At 55.9% G+C, this 23,354-nt stretch overlaps 8 protein-coding genes across 8 annotated transcripts; 2 read left to right on the top strand and 6 right to left on the bottom strand.

Moving 5' to 3' along the window:
• Window positions 1–568: 568 nt before the first annotated feature.
• B0T26DRAFT_676009 (putative zinc-binding oxidoreductase ToxD) lies at window positions 569–1,744 on the bottom strand (the record flags this gene model as incomplete). Its single annotated transcript, XM_060439916.1, has 3 exons — window positions 569–1,279; window positions 1,352–1,556; window positions 1,623–1,744. 3 exons carry the CDS (start codon window positions 1,742–1,744, stop codon window positions 569–571), a joined length of 1,038 nt encoding a protein of 345 aa, XP_060296535.1.
• Window positions 1,745–3,283: 1,539 nt separating this feature from the next.
• B0T26DRAFT_626537 (uncharacterized protein) lies at window positions 3,284–3,547 on the bottom strand (the record flags this gene model as incomplete). Its single annotated transcript, XM_060436188.1, has 1 exon — window positions 3,284–3,547. A coding segment is annotated over one exon (264 nt), but the record flags the coding sequence as incomplete, so codon positions are not given.
• A 1,643-nt stretch (window positions 3,548–5,190) lies between these two features.
• On the top strand, window positions 5,191–7,458 carry B0T26DRAFT_751769 (heme peroxidase-domain-containing protein; the record flags this gene model as incomplete). Its single annotated transcript, XM_060445431.1, has 3 exons — window positions 5,191–6,215; window positions 6,283–6,569; window positions 6,737–7,458. 3 exons carry the CDS (start codon window positions 5,191–5,193, stop codon window positions 7,456–7,458), a joined length of 2,034 nt encoding a protein of 677 aa, XP_060296537.1.
• A 667-nt stretch (window positions 7,459–8,125) lies between these two features.
• B0T26DRAFT_829719 (MFS peptide transporter-like protein Ptr2) lies at window positions 8,126–10,398 on the bottom strand. Its single transcript, XM_060447457.1, has 2 exons — window positions 9,990–10,398; window positions 8,126–9,931 (listed from the first exon to the last, which is right to left on the bottom strand). Exons 1-2 carry the CDS (start codon window positions 10,240–10,242, stop codon window positions 8,310–8,312), a joined length of 1,875 nt encoding a protein of 624 aa, XP_060296538.1. The 5' UTR covers window positions 10,243–10,398; the 3' UTR covers window positions 8,126–8,309.
• A 1,820-nt stretch (window positions 10,399–12,218) lies between these two features.
• On the bottom strand, window positions 12,219–12,446 carry B0T26DRAFT_627782 (uncharacterized protein; the record flags this gene model as incomplete). The annotated part of the gene is made up of 1 exon (XM_060436214.1): window positions 12,219–12,446. A coding segment is annotated over one exon (228 nt), but the record flags the coding sequence as incomplete, so codon positions are not given.
• A 3,420-nt stretch (window positions 12,447–15,866) lies between these two features.
• On the top strand, window positions 15,867–16,114 carry B0T26DRAFT_710767 (uncharacterized protein; the record flags this gene model as incomplete). Its single annotated transcript, XM_060441994.1, has 1 exon — window positions 15,867–16,114. A coding segment is annotated over exon 1 (223 nt), but the record flags the coding sequence as incomplete, so codon positions are not given.
• Window positions 16,115–18,968: 2,854 nt separating this feature from the next.
• Window positions 18,969–19,740, bottom strand: B0T26DRAFT_776642 (uncharacterized protein; the record flags this gene model as incomplete). Its single annotated transcript, XM_060446619.1, has 2 exons — window positions 18,969–19,286; window positions 19,489–19,740. The coding sequence occupies 2 exons, from the start codon at window positions 19,738–19,740 to the stop codon at window positions 19,086–19,088; spliced, it is 453 nt and encodes a 150-aa protein (XP_060296541.1). The 3' UTR covers window positions 18,969–19,085.
• Window positions 19,741–21,115: 1,375 nt separating this feature from the next.
• B0T26DRAFT_303312 (uncharacterized protein) lies at window positions 21,116–22,326 on the bottom strand. The gene is made up of 2 exons (XM_060434274.1): window positions 21,877–22,326; window positions 21,116–21,725 (listed from the first exon to the last, which is right to left on the bottom strand). The coding sequence occupies exons 1-2, from the start codon at window positions 22,230–22,232 to the stop codon at window positions 21,251–21,253; spliced, it is 831 nt and encodes a 276-aa protein (XP_060296542.1). The 5' UTR covers window positions 22,233–22,326; the 3' UTR covers window positions 21,116–21,250.
• Between the last annotated feature and the right edge of the window lie 1,028 nt (window positions 22,327–23,354).

Here is a 23,354-nt window from a genome sequence, read left to right on the forward strand (position 1 = left end):
GCAGGCGCCCGCCGGCAGCACCGCCGGCATCCCCGCCCTCCACGTCACGACCTACGACAACAGCATCCAGACGTCGTGGACCGTCGGCACGCTGGCCGCGGACCCGACGGCCGAGTTCGCCGTGATTAGGTTCGTCGACCACACGGGCGTCGAGGCCACCGTGTCGCTCGACGAGCTGTTCTTTGCGTTCGACGGCCCGTCCGCGCCCATTGCGGAGATCTATCCCATTTACGAGGGGGATGCTATTGTTAATGTCTGATTTAATAACTGCCAGTGTGCCTGGAGAAAGGGGGTGCTTCGAGTCCTCGACGGGAAGCGGTTGAAGGAAATACCAGGACAATAATAGATAATAAATTAATTACCTGCTCCCCCCCTGACGATACACGCGTCGTGCAGTGTTGCCGCCTATCGATGTTGTCCAGACCCCTGACGATACACGCGCCGTGCAGTGTTGCCGTCTATGTTGTCCAGACCTCTTGGTCACCGGTGCCGCAGCTTCTCGCAAGGCCTCATACTCAAGCAACTTGCCACCGCAGCCAAGCCACAAGAAACCTCCTCACGCACGCCCTCAGTCAATCCGATACACGAGCTTCTTCCCGCTAACCTTCCCCTCGCGCATAGCCTGCAGGCCCTCAAACACGCCCTCCAGCCCACCCTCGCCAACCTGCACCGGGTGCACACGAATGCGGCCCTCGGCCAGCAGCGCCTCGGCCAGCGGCCAGAAGGCCTTGCCAAACTCGAACTCGTCGGGGTTGCCCGGGATGTCCATGGTAGGCCCGAGCTTCAACCGCTCGCCAATGATCATGTACCCGAGGGTGAACTGCACCGTGACATCTTGGCGCGGCGACTTGCCCTGCGCCGACAGGCTGCTGATGACGCCGCCGGCGGGGCCCAGCGCCGCCGCGCACACATCCGTGCTCGCCTGGTCGCCGATGCAGTCCAGCGCGAGGCCCAGGGGCGCGCCCGCCGTGTGCGCGCGGATCTTGGCCGCGCACTCAGGGTCCTTGTAGTCGAACACGGCGTCGGCGCCGAGGGACTTGACCAGCTCGAAATTGGATGGCGAGCATGTTGCGATGATGCTCGAGCAGCCGGACAGCCGCGCGAACTGCACGGCGAGCGTGCCCGTCGCGGTGCTCGCGCCGTAGATCAGCAGCGGCACGCCGGCTTTGGTGCTCGCGCCTGGCAGCGGAAGCTTCAGCGACTGGTAGAGGGCCTGGCCGACGGTGGTGATGCCGATGCCCAGCGTGCTGGCGTCTTCGTCGGAAACGCCGTCGGGGATCTGGCGCGGGGGTTTTGTTACTTGTTAGACTGTGGGTTATTAACTTGGGGATGCAACAACAACAACACACACCTTGAGCCACAGGTCGCCCTTGGCCACGAGGTACTCGGCAAAGCCGCCGTCCTCGAGCTGCAACGCGTTGCCGCCGTGCGCGAAGCCCGCAATGCGGTCCCCCTTCTTCCACGCTTTGGTCACCTTGGACCCAATCTCCTCGACCACGCCGGCGAAGTCGCAGCCCGAGGTCGCGCCCGCCAGACCGCCAAAGTCAATGTGCTTCCTGTCGGATCGAGATTAGACCTCGGCCGAGCTAGCAGAGCACTCTGGACGGAGAAAAGCGCCTTACCAGTCGGTGGGATTCAGGGCAACGGCCTTGACCTTGACGAGCACGTAGTCGTCCCGAAGCGCAGGGATAGGCGCGTCCTGGATTTCGGCCTTGCCTCTGGCGATGATCTTGATGGCCTTCATGGTGTCTGATCGGTATCTGCGGTCCCGTGGCTGGTTGGGTAGACGTATTGGGGACGAAGGCGAGCGAGCGGGGGATGTCGAGTTGAACTGGCGAAGACACCACCAGCAGGCGGGTGGCAAGCTCTTCTTATAGGCCGACGGGCGAGCCATAACGGGACGGCGCAACCGTCCCACCACGCCACGCCACATTTGGATTTGAATATGAACAGGAGCCTCGAGAATGCGAATGGAATGAAACAGGAAACTGATTGCAGCTCCCCTGCATCAGCCAAGCCCTTGACCGAATCTCTCGCAAAAGTCACCGACCTGTGTCTCAAACGCTCGATGTGCGGGCATTGGCTTCCTATCTCGGGACGGTCCAGTTTGGTCTGTTGTTGCCGCGCCACTGCCCGGGGCAGTGGATTGGTCAGCAGGCGCAGCGGCCCGTTCTGTCGCTTGGCCTCAGCATACGGATACGCAATGCGGCGTTACGCCCTCCTCCTAGACAGTATTTATCCGCACCCCCCCGCATACCTCCGCGGTACCAGAGTTTGCTGCTGTATTCAATAGAACCCGTTCTCGCCCCGCACATTTTGAATTTCTAAGCAAGTCTTGTTCAGTTTTAAATTTCTAAGCAGGTCTCCTTCAGTCACCCCACGCAACTTTGGGAGCGGAGATTGCGGCGATAAGAGCCATGTGGAAGGGGGCGCGTCTTTGGTGCCACGCTCCGGCGTATCAGGTTCTGCCTGCATCTCTCGGAATCAACATCCTTTCAAAGCCGATCTGGTTGTTTTCTCCACTGACCGTCTCGACTCATCCAAGAGCGGTCAAAGTTCGTTGGCTGTTCTCTGGAGAATCCTACTGGAGAATCCCACCGTGCTAGCAACAAGCAGCGACAACACCTGAGCCACGGAATACTTGCACAAAATAGGTGCCTCAAAGCCAACTTGTGAAATCCGTCTTGTGGGTGCAGAGGCAAAGCGAGCGACCTTTCCACATGGCAGACTAGACCCAATATCCACCATGTCACCCAGCGCATTCAGCAACAACAAGACAACCAATGTCAACAGCAAGACAAACAATGTCAACAACAAGACAATCAATGTCAACAACATGACAATCAATATCAACAACATGACAATCAATGTCAACAAGACAAACAATGTCAACAACAAACCCGTGCTCAATTCCGATATGCATGCCCTAATCGGGTGAGTGCGAAGTTGAACTATTTCACTCCGCCGAACCACAGATAATACGCCAGCTGCAGCGTGTTCGCCACGAGCCCCGTCAGGTGCCGCGTGCTCTGATTCTCCAACATGACAGCCGGGGACCGCTCCAGCGTATAAAACTCCGCCAACACGTCCCTACCCACCTGCCCCCAACATCGGCGGTATGCAGGAAACTGACCGTCTGCACCAGACTCACAAAGTACAGCCGCCACGACAGTCCTGGCGACGGCGGACTATCGGCCTTCTCGCGCTCGCAGCGGCGGTACGTGGCAGCGAGCGAGCGCACCGTCGTCATCCCCTCGTCCCCATTCACCCGCGCCGCGTCGGCCAGCATGGTGTCAAACATGGCCGGCTGGAACGTGTAGTTGTCGCCGTGCCGAAAGTCGAGCCGCGTGAACGACACATCGCGCTCCACCACGCCGTGCCGCCGCATGTCGGCCAGGTCGAAGGTTTTGGTCTTGGTGTGCCGGAAGGGTTTGAGTTGGGGGGCCAGCGTGTGTGCCAGCACGCCGTCCATGTGCAGCGCTGTCATGAGTGCGGCCTCGGCGCGCGCGATGCTGACGTTTTTGCCGTCGCGGGGGCTGGAGGGGTGTTAGGTGTTTTCCCCTTTATTCTTTCCTTTGTTTTCCGTTCCTGTTAAGTGACAAGTACGGAATGGGGAGTGAAGTATCACAGAGTGCAAAGAGAGGAGAGGACTTATAGACATCCCTGGTTGGCCAGCGCGTTCAGGGCCGGACACGGCCCGCACGCCGAGATGTCGCCCCTCACATGGCCGTTGTCCTTTTCGGCCCGGATCTTGGCAACCTCTTCGTCTCGTTCGCGAGATCCGAACGGCAGATGGCTCCGGAGGGCGTGGAAGATGGAGAGCTGCATCTTTGTTTAATTGTGATCTGCTAACGGCTGCAGGATACCTCGGCTGGTGATGGCGAGGGAGAGTTGTTCGGGTTTATACCCAGAGTGGCGGCAGAGGCGACCTCGACCAGGCGAGTTTATGGAAGGAATCAAGTGCGTACGAGAGTAGTCTCGTGAGCATGCCAGTGGCAGGCACATTTTGCGTGTGGTTGCATTCCGAGCCATGTTGAGCTGGGTGGTAACTTCTCACGTCAGCCTTGCTCATCGGTTACCACGGCCTTATCCCTCGACAGGTGGCCCAGAACCGCATCTGTGGTGCTCGGCCCGTCGTCTGTCTGGGACCGGCGAATTAAGCCAAGGACCCCTAATGTCTCGCAGTCTTAGTGGCGGCACGCTAAAGCGGTTGGGGCTACACGCAAGTAGGCTCCCCGCCAATGGCAGCGAGGCCATGGTAATCAGCCCCCCGGACCCATGCAGCCAGCCCTTTGAGGTTCATCACAATCTCGTCCGACCGACCGACCAACCGCCCTCCGGCTCTCCCAGCTGTGTGGTTCGCTCGCATTTGCCGCATTTTAGGGGGCCTGCGCATGTAGCGAACTAACATCCTTCACGACGCACGCACAGCCATGGCTAGCCCAACAGCACGCACCGTCTGCGAAGCACCGCACAACAGACACGCAGATGCGGCCGCTGCGAGTGCCCCTTAAGGCGCTTCGTAGTAGACAAATGGCGCCGGCGCAGTGGCTGCTCGCCGGCTCGGTTTTAGGCCGCTCCTTATTACTAGTTCCGCTCGGTCTCGTTCGGACTGCCCCTGCCAGTCTCTCGGACCTTGCCGCCGGCATGTGTCGAGTGGGGGGTGGCTGTCTTACCACGCTAAATTCCACGCCAACATGGGACGGTGGGAATCGGACGTGACCGGGGTAAATACACGGAATTGGCATGGCCGGGCATTCCATGGCAGGGCATGCCATGGTATGGCATAGCATGCTCACGTCAGGCACTCCATGTGCACACATGCCGGGAAGTGCGCGTCTGACAGGCCCTCTGATAGGGCTGGATCCGAGTCCAGCCCGCCACAGTCTCATCCGTCGTCCATGGCAGCCTGCACTGCACTGCACCCGCCGCACCGCCCGCGTCAGCCCTGCCGAGCTATGTTTGGCGTGAAGGAAGCTCGGCAGGAGGTGGTTGTGAGGGGGGGTATCGACCATTGCCACCCTAGAGACAAAGTATAATTATGCGTGGCCCCGTGTCTGGCAGCTTATCCGGGCATCTACCTTCATCACATCCTATTTTTTTTCCAACTCATATTGTCATCGAGCCGCCCAGCAAAACGAGCCCAGTTCAAGACATATTTCGGGACGACGTCGCTGGTTCCGGTCAGCCATGGCTGCATCTGCCCCTGCATCTGACAGCAACAGCAACAACGGGAAAAACAACAGCGTCAGCAATAACGGGAAAAACAACAGCGTCGGCAACGTTACCGTGACAAAGCAAAAGCCAGAGGACCAAAATGCCGAGCCTCTCCCGTCGTTCCAGCCCGGCTTCACGGACCGGCTCGGCATCGGCGCCTTCAGGCTGGTCAACAAGGTGATCCCGTGGTACAAGCTGCCGGGGTTCCTGGGGGCCTTCAACCTGGCCTTTCTGCGCATCGAGCTGCGCCAGTTCAACCTGCACGACGGCTACGCGTCGGGGGTGGCGCAGGGCTCGGTAGCCTCGGAGCCGCTGCTCGACGAGCGGTTCCTCGGGGCGCGCAACTCGGACGGCAAGTTCAACTCGCTCGAGATGCCACTGATGGGGTGCGCGGGCATGCGGCTGGGGCGCAACTTCCCGCGCCAGTTCACGCCGCGGCCCAGCGACGAGGAGCTGATGAATCCCAACCCGCGAACCATCAGCAACCTGTTCATGGCGCGCAAGGAAGGCGGCTTCGTGCCGGCCACGACGCTCAACCTGCTGGCGGCGGCGTGGATCCAGTTTCAGATCCACGACTGGTTCAACCACGAGGAGAGCGCCACGCAGACGCTCGACGTGCCGCTGCCCGCCGACGCCGGCGACCCGTGGGTGCAGGAGCACATGCGGCTGCACCGCACGCAGCCCGACGCGGTCCTCGACCCGTCCGACGTGGCCTGCCCGGGCTACCGCAACCTCAACACGGCCTGGTGGGACGGCAGCCAGATCTACGGGTCGAGCGAGGCCGTCACCCAGACCCTGCGCTCCAGGCTGCCCGACGGCAAGCTGGCCCTCGACGAGCGCGGCTGCGCGGCCTTCCTGCCCCGCGACCCCGGCGGCAACCCCCTGACGGGCTTCAACAGCAACTGGTGGATCGGCATGGAGCTGCTGCACACGCTGTTTGCCCTTGAGCACAACGCCATCTGCGACAAGCTACGCGGCGCGCATCCGAGCTGGACGGGGTGAGGCCAGGCCCCTTTGTTTCGCCCGCGACTGAGAGTCTGAGCTGACACCCGTGACCCACACCAGCGACCAGATCTTCGACAAGGCGCGGCTCGTCAACTGTGCGCTGATGGCCAAGATCCACACGGTCGAGTGGACGCCGGCCATCCTGGCCCATCCGGCCCTGCAGGTGGCCATGTCGGCCAACTGGTGGGGGATCGTGGGCGAGAAGCTGACCAAGCTGGTCGGCCGCCTGTCCAAGACGAGCGAAATCATCAGCGGCATCCCGGGCAGCGGCGCCGAGCAGGACGGCGCGCCGTATTCGCTGACCGAGGAGTTTGTGTCCGTGTACCGCATGCACTCGTTGATGCCGGGTAAAAACTCCTCTTCTCTCCTCTCCTCTCCTCTGCCCCCCCTCCTCTCCTCTCCTCTCCCCTCCCTCCTCTCCTCTCCTCTCCTCTCCTCTCTCCCCTCTCCTCTCCCCTCTCCTCTCCTCCCCTCTCGCCGTGCTTTTGTTTATACTTACGCTGTCGGTTGCCAGACAACATCGCCTTCTTCGACGCGACGTCGGGCGCGCACAAGTCGACGATCCCGCTGCCGGACCTGACGTTCGCGCACGCGCGGGACCCGCTCGTCGGGGCCGAGCCCGCCGTCAGCTTCGGCGACGCGCTGTACTCGTTCGGCATCAACTACCCGGGCGCCATCACGAACAACAACTACCCCGACTTCCTACGCGGGCTGACGACACCCGACGGGCAGACACGCGACCTGGGCACGGTGGACATCCTGCGCGACCGCGAGCGCGGCGTGCCGCGGTACTGCGAGTTCCGCCGGCTGCTGCGGCTGCGCGTCCCGCAAACGTTCGACGAGCTGGTCGGCGGACACAACCCGGAGCTGGCCGCCGCGCTGTCCAAGGCCTACGGCGGCGACATCGCGCTCGTCGACGCGCTAGTGGGCTCGCACTCGGAGCCCGTGATCCCAGGGTTCGGGTTCAGCGAGACGGCGTTCCGCGTTTTCATCCTCATGGCCTCGCGCCGCCTCAAGTCGGACCGGTTCATTGCGACGGCGTGGAACGCCGACACGTACACCCCCGAGGGCTTCCGCTGGGTCCAGGACTCGGGCATGAAGGATGTGCTCGGCCGCCACTTCCCCGAGCTCGTGCCCACGCTCGCCCGCAGCAAAAATGTCTTTGCGCCGTGGGAGATGCTGGCCGAGAGCAAGAACTACGGCGGCGTCGAGACCAATGCGCCGGCTAAGAAGTAGCGAGTCAGGGCACGTGGGAGCATTGGCTTTGGAGTTTCGGGCGGCGATTGATACCAGTCGTTGCGGGCTAACTAAATTGCGAGATGGGTTAATTTGCGAAGCGTCAAGATGAACCAGGTACTGAGGGCTGCAGCTCGGGATCAGCTCGGGATAAAGCAGAGAGTGGCACGCCGGTTAGAAAGATTGAAACCAGTTAATAGCTTCGCAGGAGACCCCACAGGGTCTGCAAATTCCATTCTCATGACGTGACAAGAAGGAATAACATGAGGGGAGTGAATCTGGCAAGCACAAGTGGAACGATTACGTTCAAAGAACTTTGACAAAGACCACATCCATATTATCTGTCGCATTTTCTGTCAAATGGTTTGGTCGGCCAGTTTGTTTCCACAGCAACAGCAAACACGCCCTACCGCGGGTGCGTAAAGACGGCGGAACGAAAAAGCCAGAGGGGTTGAATAAGGCTCAGAGATGACATGTGGAGCAAATGAGAAATAATAAAGTAAAAAAGAAGTACAGCACCAATGTCTCTACCGGGGGCTGTCAGGGCCTTGCTCTTGTTTGACTGATCATGAGAAGCAACGAATGGCCACTGGGTCTTGTACCTGTCAAGTTTAACCCGAGGGCGGGGGACAAGGTTCTAGGCCAGCTCACGTGGATATAATTGCTAGGTAGGTGTATGGAATTGCTAGCTAGGTGGATGGAATTGCTAGGTACGTGGCTGTAATTGCTAGGTACGTTGAAGTGGCACGACGTATTTACAGTAATAAATAACTTTTCTTTCATTCCCTGCTACGGGGTATCTAATATCTCCCATTCCACCACCACCACCATCACCGACGCTGTGTCCCTGACTACGGCACACTCTTAACACCAGCCTTCTCATCAACACTGGCACCGACCTGGCGACTCTGTAGACTCTCGGCATCCACCTCGACGACAACCGCATCGCCCTCGTACTTGCTGTGCTTCAGATTGTTGAGCGCATCCTCGTCGCGATCAGCCACGCGGAAGGTGAGCCAGAAGCCGATCGCACCGATCATGGCGATGACCGCGACCGACCCGTAGTTCCACACCAGCAGCGGATCCTCCGAGAGCGCCGTCAGGCCCTGGCCGATGGCGCTCGAGATGGCCGACATGGCGAGCGCGATGGCCTGCACGGTCGACCGCATGTTCTTGGGCGCCTTGGTGTACGCGTACTCAAGCTTAGTGATGGAGGCGAGGACCTCGGACAGGCCGATGAGGGCGTAGGGGAAGATCTGGATCCAGACGGTGAAGGGGGCTGCGCAGTCCTTGCGGCCGGCCTTCACGGAGGCGTTGATGTGGTCGCCGCACGGCGACATGCGGTAGATGTAGTACTGGGTGACGCACGCAGCCACCATAGACAGCGCGGCCAGCACGAAGCCGGCCGTGATCTTCTTGATGGGCGTCAGGTTGACGCCGCACCTGGCGATCAGCGGGTACAGCACAAAGTCCATCAGCGGGATCAAGATGATGATGGAGATGGGGTTGAGCTTGGCGATGATGTCGTTGGGCACGCCGCCCAGCGTCATGGTCGACGCCTGCGACACCAGGTTGCCCGTCATCTGGTTGTAGGCCAGGTAGTACAGAGGATACCACAGGAACACCTTGCACGCCAGCAGCCCGCGCCGCACCTCGTCGACCCACTCGTCGTCAAACGTCATCCACGCCGGGCGGTCGGCCGGCGCGAAGTTGGAGGGCTTGACCACGTTCCAGAACTCGGGGTCCTTGAAGTTGCGCTTGGTCTGCGCCAGGTTCCACGACCACCGGCCCTTGAAGGCCAGCCGGAGCAGCTTGTAGGCCGTGGCCATGACGGAGCCCGTCGGCGGCGACAGCGTGTAGAACTTCTTGTAGTAGAGCAGGATCATGGGGGCGATGAGGAAGACGATGGTGGGCAGCAGGAACGACAGCCAGAAGCCCACGTAGTGCTCCGAGTACACCATGGCCAGGGACCCCGTCAGCGAGCCGACGTTGATCAGCATGTAGAAGTAGATGTAGATGCGGGCCGTGGTGACGGCGGGGTCGACAATCTCCCTGTTGCCCTTCTTGTCGACGCGCACGTACGCGTGGTCGTCTTTGTACTGCTCGGCAATCAGCGGGGAGATGTTAGACTTGAAGCCGCCGGTTCCGATGCCCATGATGACGAGGCCGACGGCGAAGACAGCGACGGAAGCAGTGGGGTGGACGATGACCGGCGGGATCGCCGAGAGGATGAGGATCACGTGGCCGACGAGGGCGAAGACGATGGAGTACTGGATGGTCAGATACCGGCCAAAGTACGTGTCGGCGACGTAGGCGCCCGCGAGAGGAGTGACGTAGGACCAGAAGTTGTTGAAGGTGGTGAGCCCGGTGGATGCGCGCTGGCCGAGGCCCAATGCTCCCGAGCCGGGGGAGATGAGAAATCCGGCACCCGTGTGGGATCCGACGGGGAGCGGCTTCTGGATGAAGTTGACGACTGATTACCAAAGGTCAGAAAACGTGGACAAGGTCAGACAGGATCCAAGTTGACTCACAGACAGCAGTGGTGCCGTAGTATGAGAAGCGCTCAGCGAACTCGACAATCGCAACAGTCCACGCCGTCCACGGGATGGAGCCGGGCACACGGGGGAGGGTGGCGAACTCTTCCTCGGTGGGATATGGCTTCAGCGGATCGCTGCTGCCCACCGACGCCTTCTCGGCCTCGGAATGGACCCTGCTCAGAGCAGTCGCAGGCTCGACCATGCTGGTCCCCTGGGTCATCTCCAGGCTCTTCTTGGTGTCCGACATGGCGAAGACGTGGGCGAGGTTGTCCAAGTCGAGACACGAGGGGAACGGGGGGCACCCGCAGCCTTTTACATAGTGTTGTCCCGACTAGCTTCCCAGTCCAGGTGCTGAAGCAGATTGTATACCGAATGTCACCATCGCATCCTCCGATAGTGAGACCTGACAGCCCCACCCAGTGGCCGTATGAGGCAGCTCTCTAAAGCGCCAAGACCCGCATCTGGACCCTTGAGCCATAATCATTCCAGCTTTGCGGATGCTGTCCCCAGGTCTCAACGGGCTATTGAAGAGGTAGCGTTGATGGCTGTGGAGTCTGTGAGTAGAATACGCTCTGCTAACCCCCTTGGGCTATGTCGCTATTGTTTTGCTGATGTCGGTGATGCTCCATCTCCGATTAAAGTGAGTAGAAGGAGGTGCGAGATGGATTTGCTGGGTAGATGCGGGAGACTGGATGCTAGATATTCTTCGAATTTATAGTAACACCTTCTACAAGCAGGTAGCTTACTCCGCCTTGGCGTTCCTTGGCTCTCCTTTGCGGGTGGCAATTGGGAACAAAAGAGGCCCAGACCACAACGGGTGTCGCCGCGCTGCGAAGACGGGTCTGTCAATGGATTACAAAGGGCCCGGCCTTCAACAGGTTGTACAGGCTGGGAACGGGAATATAATTTTTTTAAATTTCAGGTCAAAAATTAGACGCACTCCAGAGTCTGGGACCTTGAAAGTTGACATTCTCGGTGTTGAAGGTGTAGAATGTGGGGCTCCATAGGAGTTAATTAAGTACGGGGGGGGGGGGGGTTGGGTTATCAACATTAGTAATTCCGAAATAAAAAAGGGCACTAAAATCCAAAAAGGTGGCAAAGAAACATACAGCACCCACCAGGGATTCGCTAGTGGTCACCCACCCAACTACTAGTCTGGCAGTCAGAAGCCTTATCTTTAGGACTTAAAATAGCTGAAAATGAGGCTACACAGGAGTCGAAAATGGGGCTCTAGAAGGGCACTGGATAAAAATGCGGCGTCTTATCTCTTTCTTGATTAAAACGAATTTTGTATCAAGTTTAGCTGATAGAATGCCGTTTTTAGAAACGCCCACTACTCTGTCTCGCAGAGACACGTAAAATGGAATGCACCCAATTAAAACGCTACGGAATATACCGTGGATCTCTTAGCGGTACCATGCAGGCTCTTGTAACCGATATTGTTACCCTGCCAAGCGGTTGACAAAAAAAGACGAACTCATTACTTTAAGGTACATCCCTGGGGGCCAGATTTACATATAAATCTAGATATCTCTATGTAGTGGCTGTTACCACCCTGTCATACGACCATCGCCCTCTAACACATCTTGCATCCGCCTTACCATGGAATCTACGTACGTTGCCAGCAGTGGTGGTGTGAGTCGAATGCCATCGAATATTGTAAAATTGGTAGTGTCTGCTAGTGTAAAGCCGCCCGCACAGACCAATCCATCTTTGTAGTTCGTGTTATTTTGCCAACCGCTTGCCTGCTAGCGCCGCCTGCTGCTGCAGGCAGGCGCCTGCGATAGCTTCCTCTTTTCCTTCCTTGGCTTTAGATTCTCCGAGTACAGTAAAGAACGAAATCAATGTCCACGATTTCAATGTTCAAAACTTTCTCCGCACGGGCCATTTTGTCACTAGCAGTGGGTCACACAGTGCATCGCAGGTAGCTTTGTACCGAAACAAGTCAGCTCCAAAACTTGCTAGAGCCGGGAGCCGGGAGCCTAGGGAAAAAAAATGCATTGACCGCTTTTGGCGCTTGGCTCGCGCGCCACCACGTGCGAATAAGTGCTGTAATGAACGACCAATCAAATATAAGCAAGGTCACAAGGCGCAAATCAACCCGCTAATTGCATACCTAATCTATAGTACTGTTCTGTACGTACTATACGTATCACTCATCTCATTATAAGGAAAAGTTAGAAGAATCCTCCAGATACGTACAAAGTAATAACAAAGCCCACTCTAGCTAGTCCAATTTGCAACGGTGGCCAAAGACGATAGCGTATCGGGATGCTTTTGGCCAAGAACCCGCCGTTGAGCCTGGGCACAGTCCTCCATCAGAGCTAAAGCATTGGCGTGTCGACCTTGACTTTTCCAAGTAAAAGCGAGGTTGCCCATATACGTCAGCGTATCTGGGTGATCGGCCCCGAGCTTGGTCTTGCTCGTCTCCATCACCTGCACAAAGAGCTTCTCGGCCTCCTCCCACCTGCCCTGGTTCCAAAATGTCGACGCTAGGTTGGCCATGCTCGTCAGCGTAGAAGGGTGATCGGCCCCGAGCTTGGTCTTGCTTGTCTCCATCACCTGCACCTCTAGCTTCTCGGCCTCCTCCCACCGGCCCTGGTTCCAAAATGTCGACGCTAGGTTGCCCATATTCGTCAGCGTATCTGGGTGATCGGCCCCGAGCTTGGTCTTGCTCGTCTCCATCACCTGCACAAAGAGCTTCTCGGCCTCCTCCCACCTGCCCTGGTTCCAAAATGTCGACGCTAGGTTGGCCATGCTCGTCAGCGTAGAAGGGTGATCGGCCCCGAGCTTGGTCTTGCTTGTCTCCATCACCTGCACCTCTAGCTTCTCGGCCTCCTCCCACCGGCCCTGGTTCCAAAATGTCGACGCTAGGTTGCCCATATTCGTCAGCGTATCTGGGTGATCGGCCCCGAGCTTGGTCTTGCTCGTCTCCATCACCTGCACCTCTAGCTTCTCGGCCTCCTCCCACCGGCCCTGGTTCCAAAATGTCGACGCTAGGTTGGCCATGCTCGTCAGCGTAGAAGGGTGATCGGCCCCGAGCTTGGTCTTGCTCGTCTCCATCACCTGCACCTCTAGCTTCTCGGCCTCCTCCCACCGGCCTTGGCCCAAAAGGACCCTTGCAAATAGTGATGTACTCGCTAGAGTCGCCATATCCTTCTTTCCATGCCTCCTCTCTTGAACCTCCTTCACCTTGCCTAGCATGTTTTTTGCAACCTCGTATCTCCCTTGCGACCAAGCATACCATCCCCCATTATATAACAGAGTCGCCCATATTTCAGCCTTATCTTCACTAGGCCGGTAACTAAGGACTACTTGAACGTGTGCGAAGAGACTTCGACATATCGCCCAATTTTCGTACTTCCCCGTTGGGAATGACGCTGCCATTTGCTCAATACACTTCTGCTTAAATGTCTCCTGCTGCCCAGCCGCTTCCAGCCACTTCCTCATCGACAGCTGCACAAGCCCGTGCATCTCAAACTGGTCCCCCGCCTCGTTCGTAACGATAAGACAGTAGTCCCTTAGTATCGCTATATCATCTTCAAATCCGCTGCCTATCTTATCTTCCGTGCTATCTAGATTGGGCCCATATATGGGAGTTAAATGGCGGCGGCAGCGCCATGGGTGGCGACACCAATGATGTCTTCTCGGTGTTGGTATTGGAACGTTAATGGCTCTGGAGGGTTTTAGAACCCACTCGGGGATACCTTGTCGGTCGAAAAAGCTCATAAGTGATAGGAGATCCGCCGCAGATGGCCGCTTAGACCGAATGTGGTTAAAAGATATCTGCCACGTCGTGAAAATTGTATTCGGCGTACCTTCGTCCCGCCGTAGATCCCCGGCATCGTGCTCTAGAAGCCTAGTCTTTTTGTACTCACTCTCCCGGAACTCAGCTAGGTATATTTCAGGCGAGCTTCGCGGCGCCCTTGCTTGTATATACGCGGCGGCTTGGTTGATGGCTAGCGGAATAAAGTCGAGCGCCTGGACGAGATCGGCGGCTACAGTAGCATCTGGGAAACCCCCCAACTTCTTCTCCAGGAGCTTGAGGGCACTGGTCTGCGTCATCGGCCCGATATCGATAGTGTTTTGGCGGCACCCAGTCAGCCTGGAAGCCAGATCCTTATTGCGCGTTGTGATAAGAATCGATCCGTTTCGACTCTGTGGTAGGTACGCCGTAAATTGCCGCCTATTATGCGTGTCACCGCCAGTCGGGCCGTACAACACGTCACGGTCGTCGGCGCTATCAAGGATCATAATCCATTTGCCGTTCCGTTCGTTAGACAGCCAGCCGTACACAAGTTGTAGGATATCGGCTTTGGTTTGGTTACGGCCGGGCAACTTGACGGCGTCGGCAATCGTCCTAAACCCCTCTTCGATACGCGGCTGCGTCCCGGCGTGGACCCAGAATACCCATATATCGGGCTGCCCCGTGGCAATTCGGTGAGCGAACTCGATGGCAAGCTGCGATTTGCCAACGCCACCCAGGCCCACAAGGGCTATACGAGCGGCGGGCTTGGAATATCGCTGGTCAATTTGGTCGAGAATATCTCCACGGTTGACAAAATCGGGGTCGCGGGAGAAGGGGATGATCGCGAAGGGGGCTGGCGGAGTTTCGGCTCGTTCTGTGGAAGCGTCAGCGTGGGCTGGGCGCAGGCACGGACGGCGCTAGCGTTACCTGGCGGGAGATTGAACTCCGCGTTGACCGTCCCGTAGTTCTGCCCCACCTGCTGGCCCCGGTTTCCGGCTCCGAGAGACGTGGATTGCATTATGTGCCGTGGACGGTTGCTTAAGAGTCGATTCTCGATGGCGACGATTGCAGAAGAGTTGATATTTAATAACGACGATTGCTGAAGAGTTGATATTTAATAATGACGATTTCTGAAGAGTCGATTCTCGATAGTGACGAAGTAGGAATACGCCAACTTGTTCGAAAACACAAAAGTGGACCAAAGTTTTTGGGCAGATGCAATAGACTGATTGTGTGTAGTGTCCAAAAGGTAGGTCCTGGGGACATGCCAGCAGGGGACCCCATTTTACCCCCAAAAAGAGGGGTTGCCTTGGGCTAGGCCCATTCCGTTGGCTGCATTGGCCTGTAAGCCTGTCTGGGCGCAATTGGCTGTATCAAAATAGAGGCTTTTTTCCAACACAACAGCAGCTGCATGGTCGCAAGCAGGTCAGGGGGGCTGATCTTCAGCTAAAATCAATGGGGTAACCAGTTTGCCAGTCAAGCTAGTGTTTTAGAGTGCTGCATGCCCCATAGGCTGTCTCGAGTCATCACCAGCACTAGATTGCAGTAGAGAGTCGCCACCAGGGCTAACCCAAGTTTCGATATAAGCCAGTGGTATAACGAGAATGATCTTGATTGCCAAACTCCCGAACTTACCTACAGCAGCCGCGGCGCGAGTCCGGCCCCGCATGATCAGCCGCAGAGAAGCAGACCAGGGCTGCCACTGCTCCAGCTAGTCAACTGGAACCCTAGCCTGCCATCTAACGAATCCCCATCCACATGCATCCACTACTCCATTAAGTGGAAAATGCTATCAAAGAAAGGAAGACTGTTGAAGCTTATAGAGCGGCTCTACTCCGCCTAGAATTTTGAAGCAAGGTCTCTTTCTGTTCGTGGTATTCCGGAATAGTTCGTAGTAGTAATACTGTGGGGGGGGGAATGGTGTTCATTGATTGTCTGCAGAAGTAACTAAGGTTTCTGGGTGGGCTTGGTTTTAGTGGATCGGCACGCAGGCTCCCGTGCGCTCACGTACACGTGAGCCGGCACGTGCCTGGCGCTAACCCCCTCCTGCACCAAAAGTACGGTCATGAATGCCGCTGTTCTAATGTAAGAGAAGGTAGGTACGCCTGATCAAGGTGGTCACAATGCAGGCAAGAAGGTAGGGGAGCAATGACTTGTATTGGTGTAAGACTTCAACCTGGCCCTCGCAAAGGAAGATGGGCGAGGGCCATTGTTTATATACCTGCTCAGGGGTTCGGCCCGGGCATCAGTCTGCGGTCGTGGCGCCACGGCGTAGCGTATGCCAGCTGGCAGTGTTCTAGCCAGTTGGTGACAAGTGGTGGGCGCGCACCCTGTGCGCGCAGTTGGTGTTTGGGGTGTCCTTTTCCTTACATCTAACACTTTCTGAGAAGGGGTCAAGTGAGGGATCGCCATCCAGTTTGTTAGCAAGATCAAGGCTTGGCTAGATGAGGCGTAGACGTATTGAGTCGGGTGTACGTATTCTATTTCTGTGATAATTCTATACCACTATTCGGAAAGTTCGGGAGGGTGCTCAATGGAAATGCTAGAGTAACGAAAATGACCTTCAGCACTCGCCGCCCGAGAACCCACAATATCAACACACATTTTCAAGAACGTCTCAAAGTCTTTCTCAAAGAGGTCGGCGTAATAATGCCGCTACTGTGTGATGTATGTCTTGATCTCTGTAAAGAGCTCCTCGATCGGGTTCATATCTGGCGAGTGGGCCGCTAGTTTAAATAGTCTTACTTCAGCGTCGATACGTATCTACTCAAGCCTCTCTAAGCGATGGATAGAGGCATTTTCCATAACAAGGACTAAATTCGTCTCCGGCCATTTGCCACAACAAAGCAGCAGCTGTCCAATAGAATCTTCAAATATAACGGCATTAGTGGATCCAGGGTAGATACTTGCTAGTCTAACGCCACTCTGTGTATAAGCAGCAATAATCTGAAACGTTATTCGTGGTTGAACTCGTCAACCTACACGGCGTTACTCCGCTCGGCGCCGAGCCCTAGCGTCGATGCCTACTCCGTTTATCATGGCCAGACTCGTCAATAAATACTAGTTAAAACGAGTACCAGTTTATACAGATATAGTTTCCGTAGGTCCGGGTTCCTGTGACGGCGCCAGCTCACAGCACCCACTACCACTGCGCTAGAACCCCCAAAAGGATGCCAGAATTGCAAGTCGTCGACTTGCAACCTGTAGTGGGTTATAGTGTGCTACGGCCGTTGCGCGCCGTGACAGTTCCGTTGCTTCGCTCACGGCCATTGGTCTTTCTAGTCCATCTTCAGGGTTCGAGAAATGGTGGTCGGGACACCTCGAGGCCGAAACTATCGTATAAGAAGTGGATCATCTTGTTGGAATAGCGATACTGGTGACCGCACACTAGCAGGGAGGAAGCAGAGATCGCGCGAGTACGCACGTGCAAGTAGGCACGTGCGGCGCGCGGACCTCTCACATGCACACACAAAAACCCCGGTCGCACGTAGAACCTACCTTAGTTCCGCAGAGAGAGAGAGGGGGAATAGACACAACATGACCGCCGGTAGATCTACCAACCCTTCGACCTGTAGGATCCCTACGTAGTTTGAGTACCACGAACACATCTCGTATCGAAATATATCGGGTCATTTAACTAGCTATTCAACCAATGCATCGCGCATCAGAGGGGTGATCTTCGCCTCGCGGCCGACGCGGTTCGAGGGGCTTGTCGTGGTTCCAAATCGTCAAAGTCTCGATCGGATTCTGCGGGCTGCGCGCTCACTGTACTCGACAGTTTCGGCTATCACGTTATTGGGCATTTCACGGAGTATCGTAGCATATACCTGTTCACGTTGGGACGGAGCGAGTTATGGAACCATCGGGTGCTGTGATATTGTGCGGCTTATTGGTGTGAAGAACGCAACTGAGGCTGAGGAGGTAATCTCGCTACATGCATCGACCTACGCCACTCAAGCCACGATCCGTCTGTATCATAATTTTAGTGCGCCTGTTCAGCAGCGGCCAGCCATCCTTTGCTTGGGCAATTAACTTGACTTTAGCCATGGCGCAGATGCCATCCCGCATCGTTCAGACCTGGGGACCATGTTTTCAGTTTGCAGAGCTACGCACCTGTGACAGCGGAATTTCTCTGCTACCGGGTAAGTTCCAGCCGTTTCGCAGCGTCGCGACGCCGCTAACCTGCCCAGAACGACCGGAAATACCGCCGCCGCCGTTCGCGATCATCTCCTTCTCACGCGGCCGACCGCGATTTTGCCGACCGCGGAGACAATCTCGAGCAAATCGACATGCGACATTCCAAGCCAGCTGCCCGAGTGGTCTTCGTCGGCCTCAGCGGTATCGGCAAAATTCTACCATCGCCTTCTATATAGGGTGTTATAAGCAGCTACACCTAAACCGAACTAACCAAATTACGGATTTTACGTCTTAATAACTCATTATTTCGTCGGGACCAACCAATAATACAAGAGACCCCGTCGAAGGACCCGCGCGCGGCGGCAGAATGATGTATAATACAACTCCTCTCAGTCTTCTTCAATACTTCTATTGCCCCCCGAAGACCCTGGCTACAGGGCAGAGTCCCCTATAGTCTACGAGGTAGACTGCTGAGCAGAGTCCTCACAGTCTAAGTGGCAGGCTTGTAGCAGAGTCCTACAGACCTGTAGTTGTCAGCCTGCTTCCCTCGGTGCCCTGCACAGAGCACTGTTGTACTGGACCGTAGGGCACAGTTCCATACAGTCTACCCTTGCAGTACTATCGACCTACCCTGCACTTAGCTCCCGCCTTCGCTACCGCTTCCGCCCCGCCAGCTACAGTACCGAGCCCACTGTAGCACCCTGTACAGGTACTCTCCTATAGGCCTGTCAGGCACGCAGTTCAACAAGGTCTTACGGGCGGGTAGCTCCAAAGCTTCTACACTAATTGCATAGGAAAATACAAGTTCTGAAAGTTTCCTTCCTCAGGAGATAACTAAAGTCACGTGGCCTAGGAGTAATTACGTACGCGCCCACTCCCCCCCGATGTCGTCAACCAGAATGAAAAAAACAAGTCTCGTAAAATCGAATACAGTCGTTAGCGAAATCGGCTTCCGTTTTTCTCACTTATATCTTTTCGACGCGCGGACCTTTTATGTATCTAGCCGCCTACACCGTGCGCCCTCGCACGCGCCTGGGTACTCTGATGGCCTATCCTCAATGTAATTACACATCATAACAACACTGCAGCAGAGGTTCTCTGGGAGAGGCATTCCAATTCTCTACAAGTGCTGCATGCCATTGCCCTAATAAACGATTGCCTACGACTTTCCTGAGTACAAATGAGAATCCTCGCGTTTGACGCGTCTAGACGCCAAAGTGGATGTAGGGAATCCAGTATGGGTTTGCCATCTTTTGCACCCGCAACCCGGAGAGCTTCAGAGTTGCATCTCTTGCCTTTCTGTCCCTTTTCTTTTCATCCTCCTCCTTTTCGTCCTCCTTTTCATCCTCCTCCTCTTCATCCTCCTCCTCTTCGTCCTCCTCCTCTTCCATCTCCTCCTTTTCATCCTCGATCCCCCGTCACGCAGCGCGCGAACCGCCCGATGGAGTCCCCTGCAGACCGCTAAATCCTGCAGGCCGCTAAATCCGTCATCCCTTCGTCCCGCAGCGTCTCATAGAGCACCCTTGCCACATCGACGCAGTGTTTGTCCGACACCTCCCAGAGTGTTCCGACCACGTGCCGGAAGCCTGCGAGCTAGAAAGCGTTGACAAGATGGATCCCCTCGTCGGCAAGTTTCGCAGCCTCGTTGGATCCGGTCGAGCAAGCCAAGAGGTATCCAAGGAACGGCCCGTTCTCCTGGAGCCTGTAGTCGCGGAGGTCTCCTACTGTGAGAGGGTTGGTTTTCCAGTCCTCGAGGAGCAGACAGCTCCGTGAAGGCTCCTTCGGGTCCGTCTGCCCATGGCCGGCGAAGTGGAATATCTTGCACGTCTGCAAGTGTTGGAGCACATTGTCCTTACGCATAATCGGTGAATGGTCCAGCAGGCTCTCGAATAGGGTGTCGACGCCCGTATATTAAGGCCTTGATTGACGAGGCGTACGACGAAATTACTCTATCTAGTACTGTCTCGGTAGAATTACGTATATGTCGTCCTGCTGCGTGAAGGGGTAGCTGGCTGAGGGGTCCTGTAGGAATCCACCACACGCGGGGCCACTTATCATCGGAGATAGAGCCTTCAAAACCAAGCGCGCCAAGAGTAGAACGTGCGACGCTGTCCCAGAGCCATTCCAGGAGAGTGTGATGTGGAAAAAGCCTGTTGCACGAGATAATCGAAGATCCTGTGTCCGTTCCTGGACTTCTTTCGTTGTCAGGCCAGGCAATTCCAGTACCGTGATCCGGTTGTGCTCAACCAGGAACGCATCACAGCGATACAGGCTCAAGTTGACGACAATAATAGGGTCTGGATCCGCCGCGCCCATCATCTCATCTTCAGCTGGCGGAAGAAGAAAGCGTTTAAACCCAGGCTGAGTACGAATCCTTTTAATAAGTTGACTAAATTTTTGGTCTGCTTCACGACGCCGTTTTTCCCGCGACTCCTATGAAGACGTGTTGTCGTTGGAAATGGGAGTTGACCGGTCCGATGGCGAGTCTAATTCGTCTCGAAGGGATGTGAATTCGTCTGCTAAACTGGGATGCTCGCGCTTGAGATCGGAAATGTCTCCGCGTGTATCCATCAGCAGACTGGCAATAACGCCGCGACCGAGTTCAAGGAGCTGCAAAGCGTGAAAGGGCTTCTTTCCCGCACTTAGGGCCGTGGCGGCTGCCATTGAGGCCAGGCCAGCGGACCCTGCGAGCATATGCTGCTTGTCGGTATGGTTCAGAGACCGTGGGCTCACAATTGGGAGAAGCTTTACTCCTCTAGCAGCTTGCTTGATTCGTCCCACTCTCGTTGAGACGTAAGAATATTAGCAGCAGCTCGAGCGAGTTCAATGCGTCGAGATGATGGGGCAGTATGACAAGACCAGCCTTCTTTATACAATGAAAGCATACGATTGAGGTCGTCTATCGAACCGGTCCGGCGGAATCGCGTACCAAGCCAGCTTCCAAGGTTATTCAACCAGCTAGCTCGGTCAGGGTAGTCTTGAGGTGTAGCCTCTACTGCTATACTAGTAACATCGACGGCACGGTTGACGTCGTCTAGGTTCCAAGGTTATTCAACAGGCTAGCTCGTTCGGGGTGGTCTTGAGGTGTGGCGTCTACTGCTATACTAGTTGTGAGGACCCGTCCACCAAACTGGCCCTCAAGCAGCCAGAGCCGCCCAGAACCCCGGGCCTATCAGAAGCCGCCTCGAGGCCCCACCTACCCCACTGATAGATGAAAACTTATTCGCGAGCACGCGACGCGTCGTTGGACTTTTCCTTCTTTCCTTCCTCAGTTTAGAATCTTCGTCGATAGCACCCAATGGACTGAGTTCACCTCAATGCCTTGCCCTGGTTGTGACACTAGTAACATCGACGGCACGGTTGAGGTCGTCTAGGTTCCAAGGTTATTCAACAGGCTAGCTCGATCGGAGTGGTCTTGAGGTGTGGCGTCTACTGCTATACTAGTAATGTCGACGGCACGGTTGAGGTCGTCTATCGAACCGGTCCGGCGGAATCGCGTATCAAGCCAGATTCCAAGGTTGTTGAATATAGTAACTCGGTTGGGGTGGTCTTGAGATGTGGCGTCTACTGCTGTACTGGTAACATCGACGGCCCGGTTGAGGTCGTCTATCGAACCTATCCGTATGAACTGCAAACCAAGCATCGCCCCTAGGTTGCTTAACATATCGGGTTCGATATATGCTCCTCCTAGCTCTAATACCTGTTCCATAATCTTAATGGCCTCTTTCAAATCTTCGAGGTGGCCGATTTGCTCGTAACTCTTCGCTAGTCTTACCGCTTGACTGCTTAAATGACGTGTTTGGATGCCGGTTTCGTTAACTACTGGCTCTTGGTCTGTTCTTCGGCTAATAGTCATCATCACGTTAGCAACTTGCTATTTCTAGGATATCACTACCTTTTGACGGTATTAAGCGCCTCCCTACATCATAAATGAAGGTTACGCTAGAAGCATCATAACGATTCTGCCTAGAAAGGTTTAGGGAAGTTGTAACTCACTCATCTCCCAGATTTGTAGCCACAATGTCTTCTGAGGCGAACCTAATTTGGTATCCCCAGGCCAACATCATCTCATGAATATGGCTTCGCCGGGTGCGATCCGAATGGTCTGTAGGTGTAACTGCAACCCATCTTTCTGCTTGCTGAATAGCTTGTTCGAGGTGTCCCATTGAACCTGACTTCTTGGAGACGAGGAAGCAGGTGTAGACGTATAATTCGAACTGGTCATCGTTCGTGGGATCTTGCAACTCTGCAAAAGAATCAAGATCTTCGTTGCTCAGGTCGTTGAGGAAGGAGGCCATGTCGGCCTCAACGTTGAACAGCTCCATGTCGGCCATGTGGTGGCTGGCTGCCATGGTTGTCGGATGATCTGAGGCCGTTTGCAGAACTGCGGTGTTGCAAATTGTTCGCGGTAACGAGGTGGTGGAAAACGGATTCTAGAAACGTTTAGCAAGGCGTAAATAGATGGCACTATCGCGCTCGGGAGGTCCCAATGTCTGTTTGCAAACTGCGGTGTTGCAAATTGTTCGCGGTAACAAGATGGCTAATAACAGATTCTAGAAGCGTTGACAAGGCGTAAATAGATGGCACTATCGCGCTCGGGAGGATGTGGTACTGGCAACTCATCTGGTCTGCCTTGCGTTGGGGTTTTCTCCGTCGGTAGCAAAGTTGGGCAATGACTCCAATACGCCTCGCAAAGTTGCAGAAAGCTAGCATCTGGCCAAGCTCGCCATGCAAGTCCCGTATTCCACATAGCCCTCTATCCTCCACACCGCTTTTCCCTTTCATCACCGGCAGTCGACATGACCAGTTGCCCTGGGCTAAGCCTCACCCGAAACAATGCAGAACTAGGTCGTCTTACCTAACTGCTAGCCACTACTGGCCCGCTGCTCTGTCTGCCTCCTCAGCTGCTCCGGGCGTCGCGCCCAGCTGACTGAAATCTGCCTTGGTTTCGATAAGAGTCAACCAAGTCAGCGTATCAAGCATCACATAACTCCAGGGAAGCTCGTTTACTGGTGCCACGGTACAGTACTTGGTCTAGGAATGCCTCGTCTAGAGGCGAATTCATGCAGCTGTCGCAGGGCATTTTTGTGGGCGCCCAACGATGCATGCGCCTTGAGATGTGCTGGACTGCCTGACCGAATGCTGCGCACGATCTCCACTCGGGAGGCGGACGTGGGCGAGGGGCCATGCATCTTGGCCGCGTATGGTAGGCAGGTATCGCTTGACCGCCGCGGGGGGGTGTGTTACACTGCATAGGCCAAAGGCCTGGGCCCCGTTGGATCTGCCTTGGGCTTTCAGGCTCAATTTGATGGGTCTGGCTAACACCAGTTGACCCTTCAACCATCCCCGTCTGCCACAACCATGCGCTATTATACGGCAGCGCGGTTCTCGAGCCCGGGCTTTGGATGTACTCGTGCCCCGAGTGCAGCATCCGTTACTTGTCCTCTTCAGAATTCACCCTAGTGTCATTCATC

Source organism: Lasiosphaeria miniovina (assembly GCF_030549165.1).
Source record: "Lasiosphaeria miniovina strain SMH2392-1A chromosome Unknown B0T26scaffold_4, whole genome shotgun sequence".
In the NCBI taxonomy this organism is placed as follows: Eukaryota; Fungi; Ascomycota; class Sordariomycetes; order Sordariales; family Lasiosphaeriaceae; genus Lasiosphaeria; species Lasiosphaeria miniovina.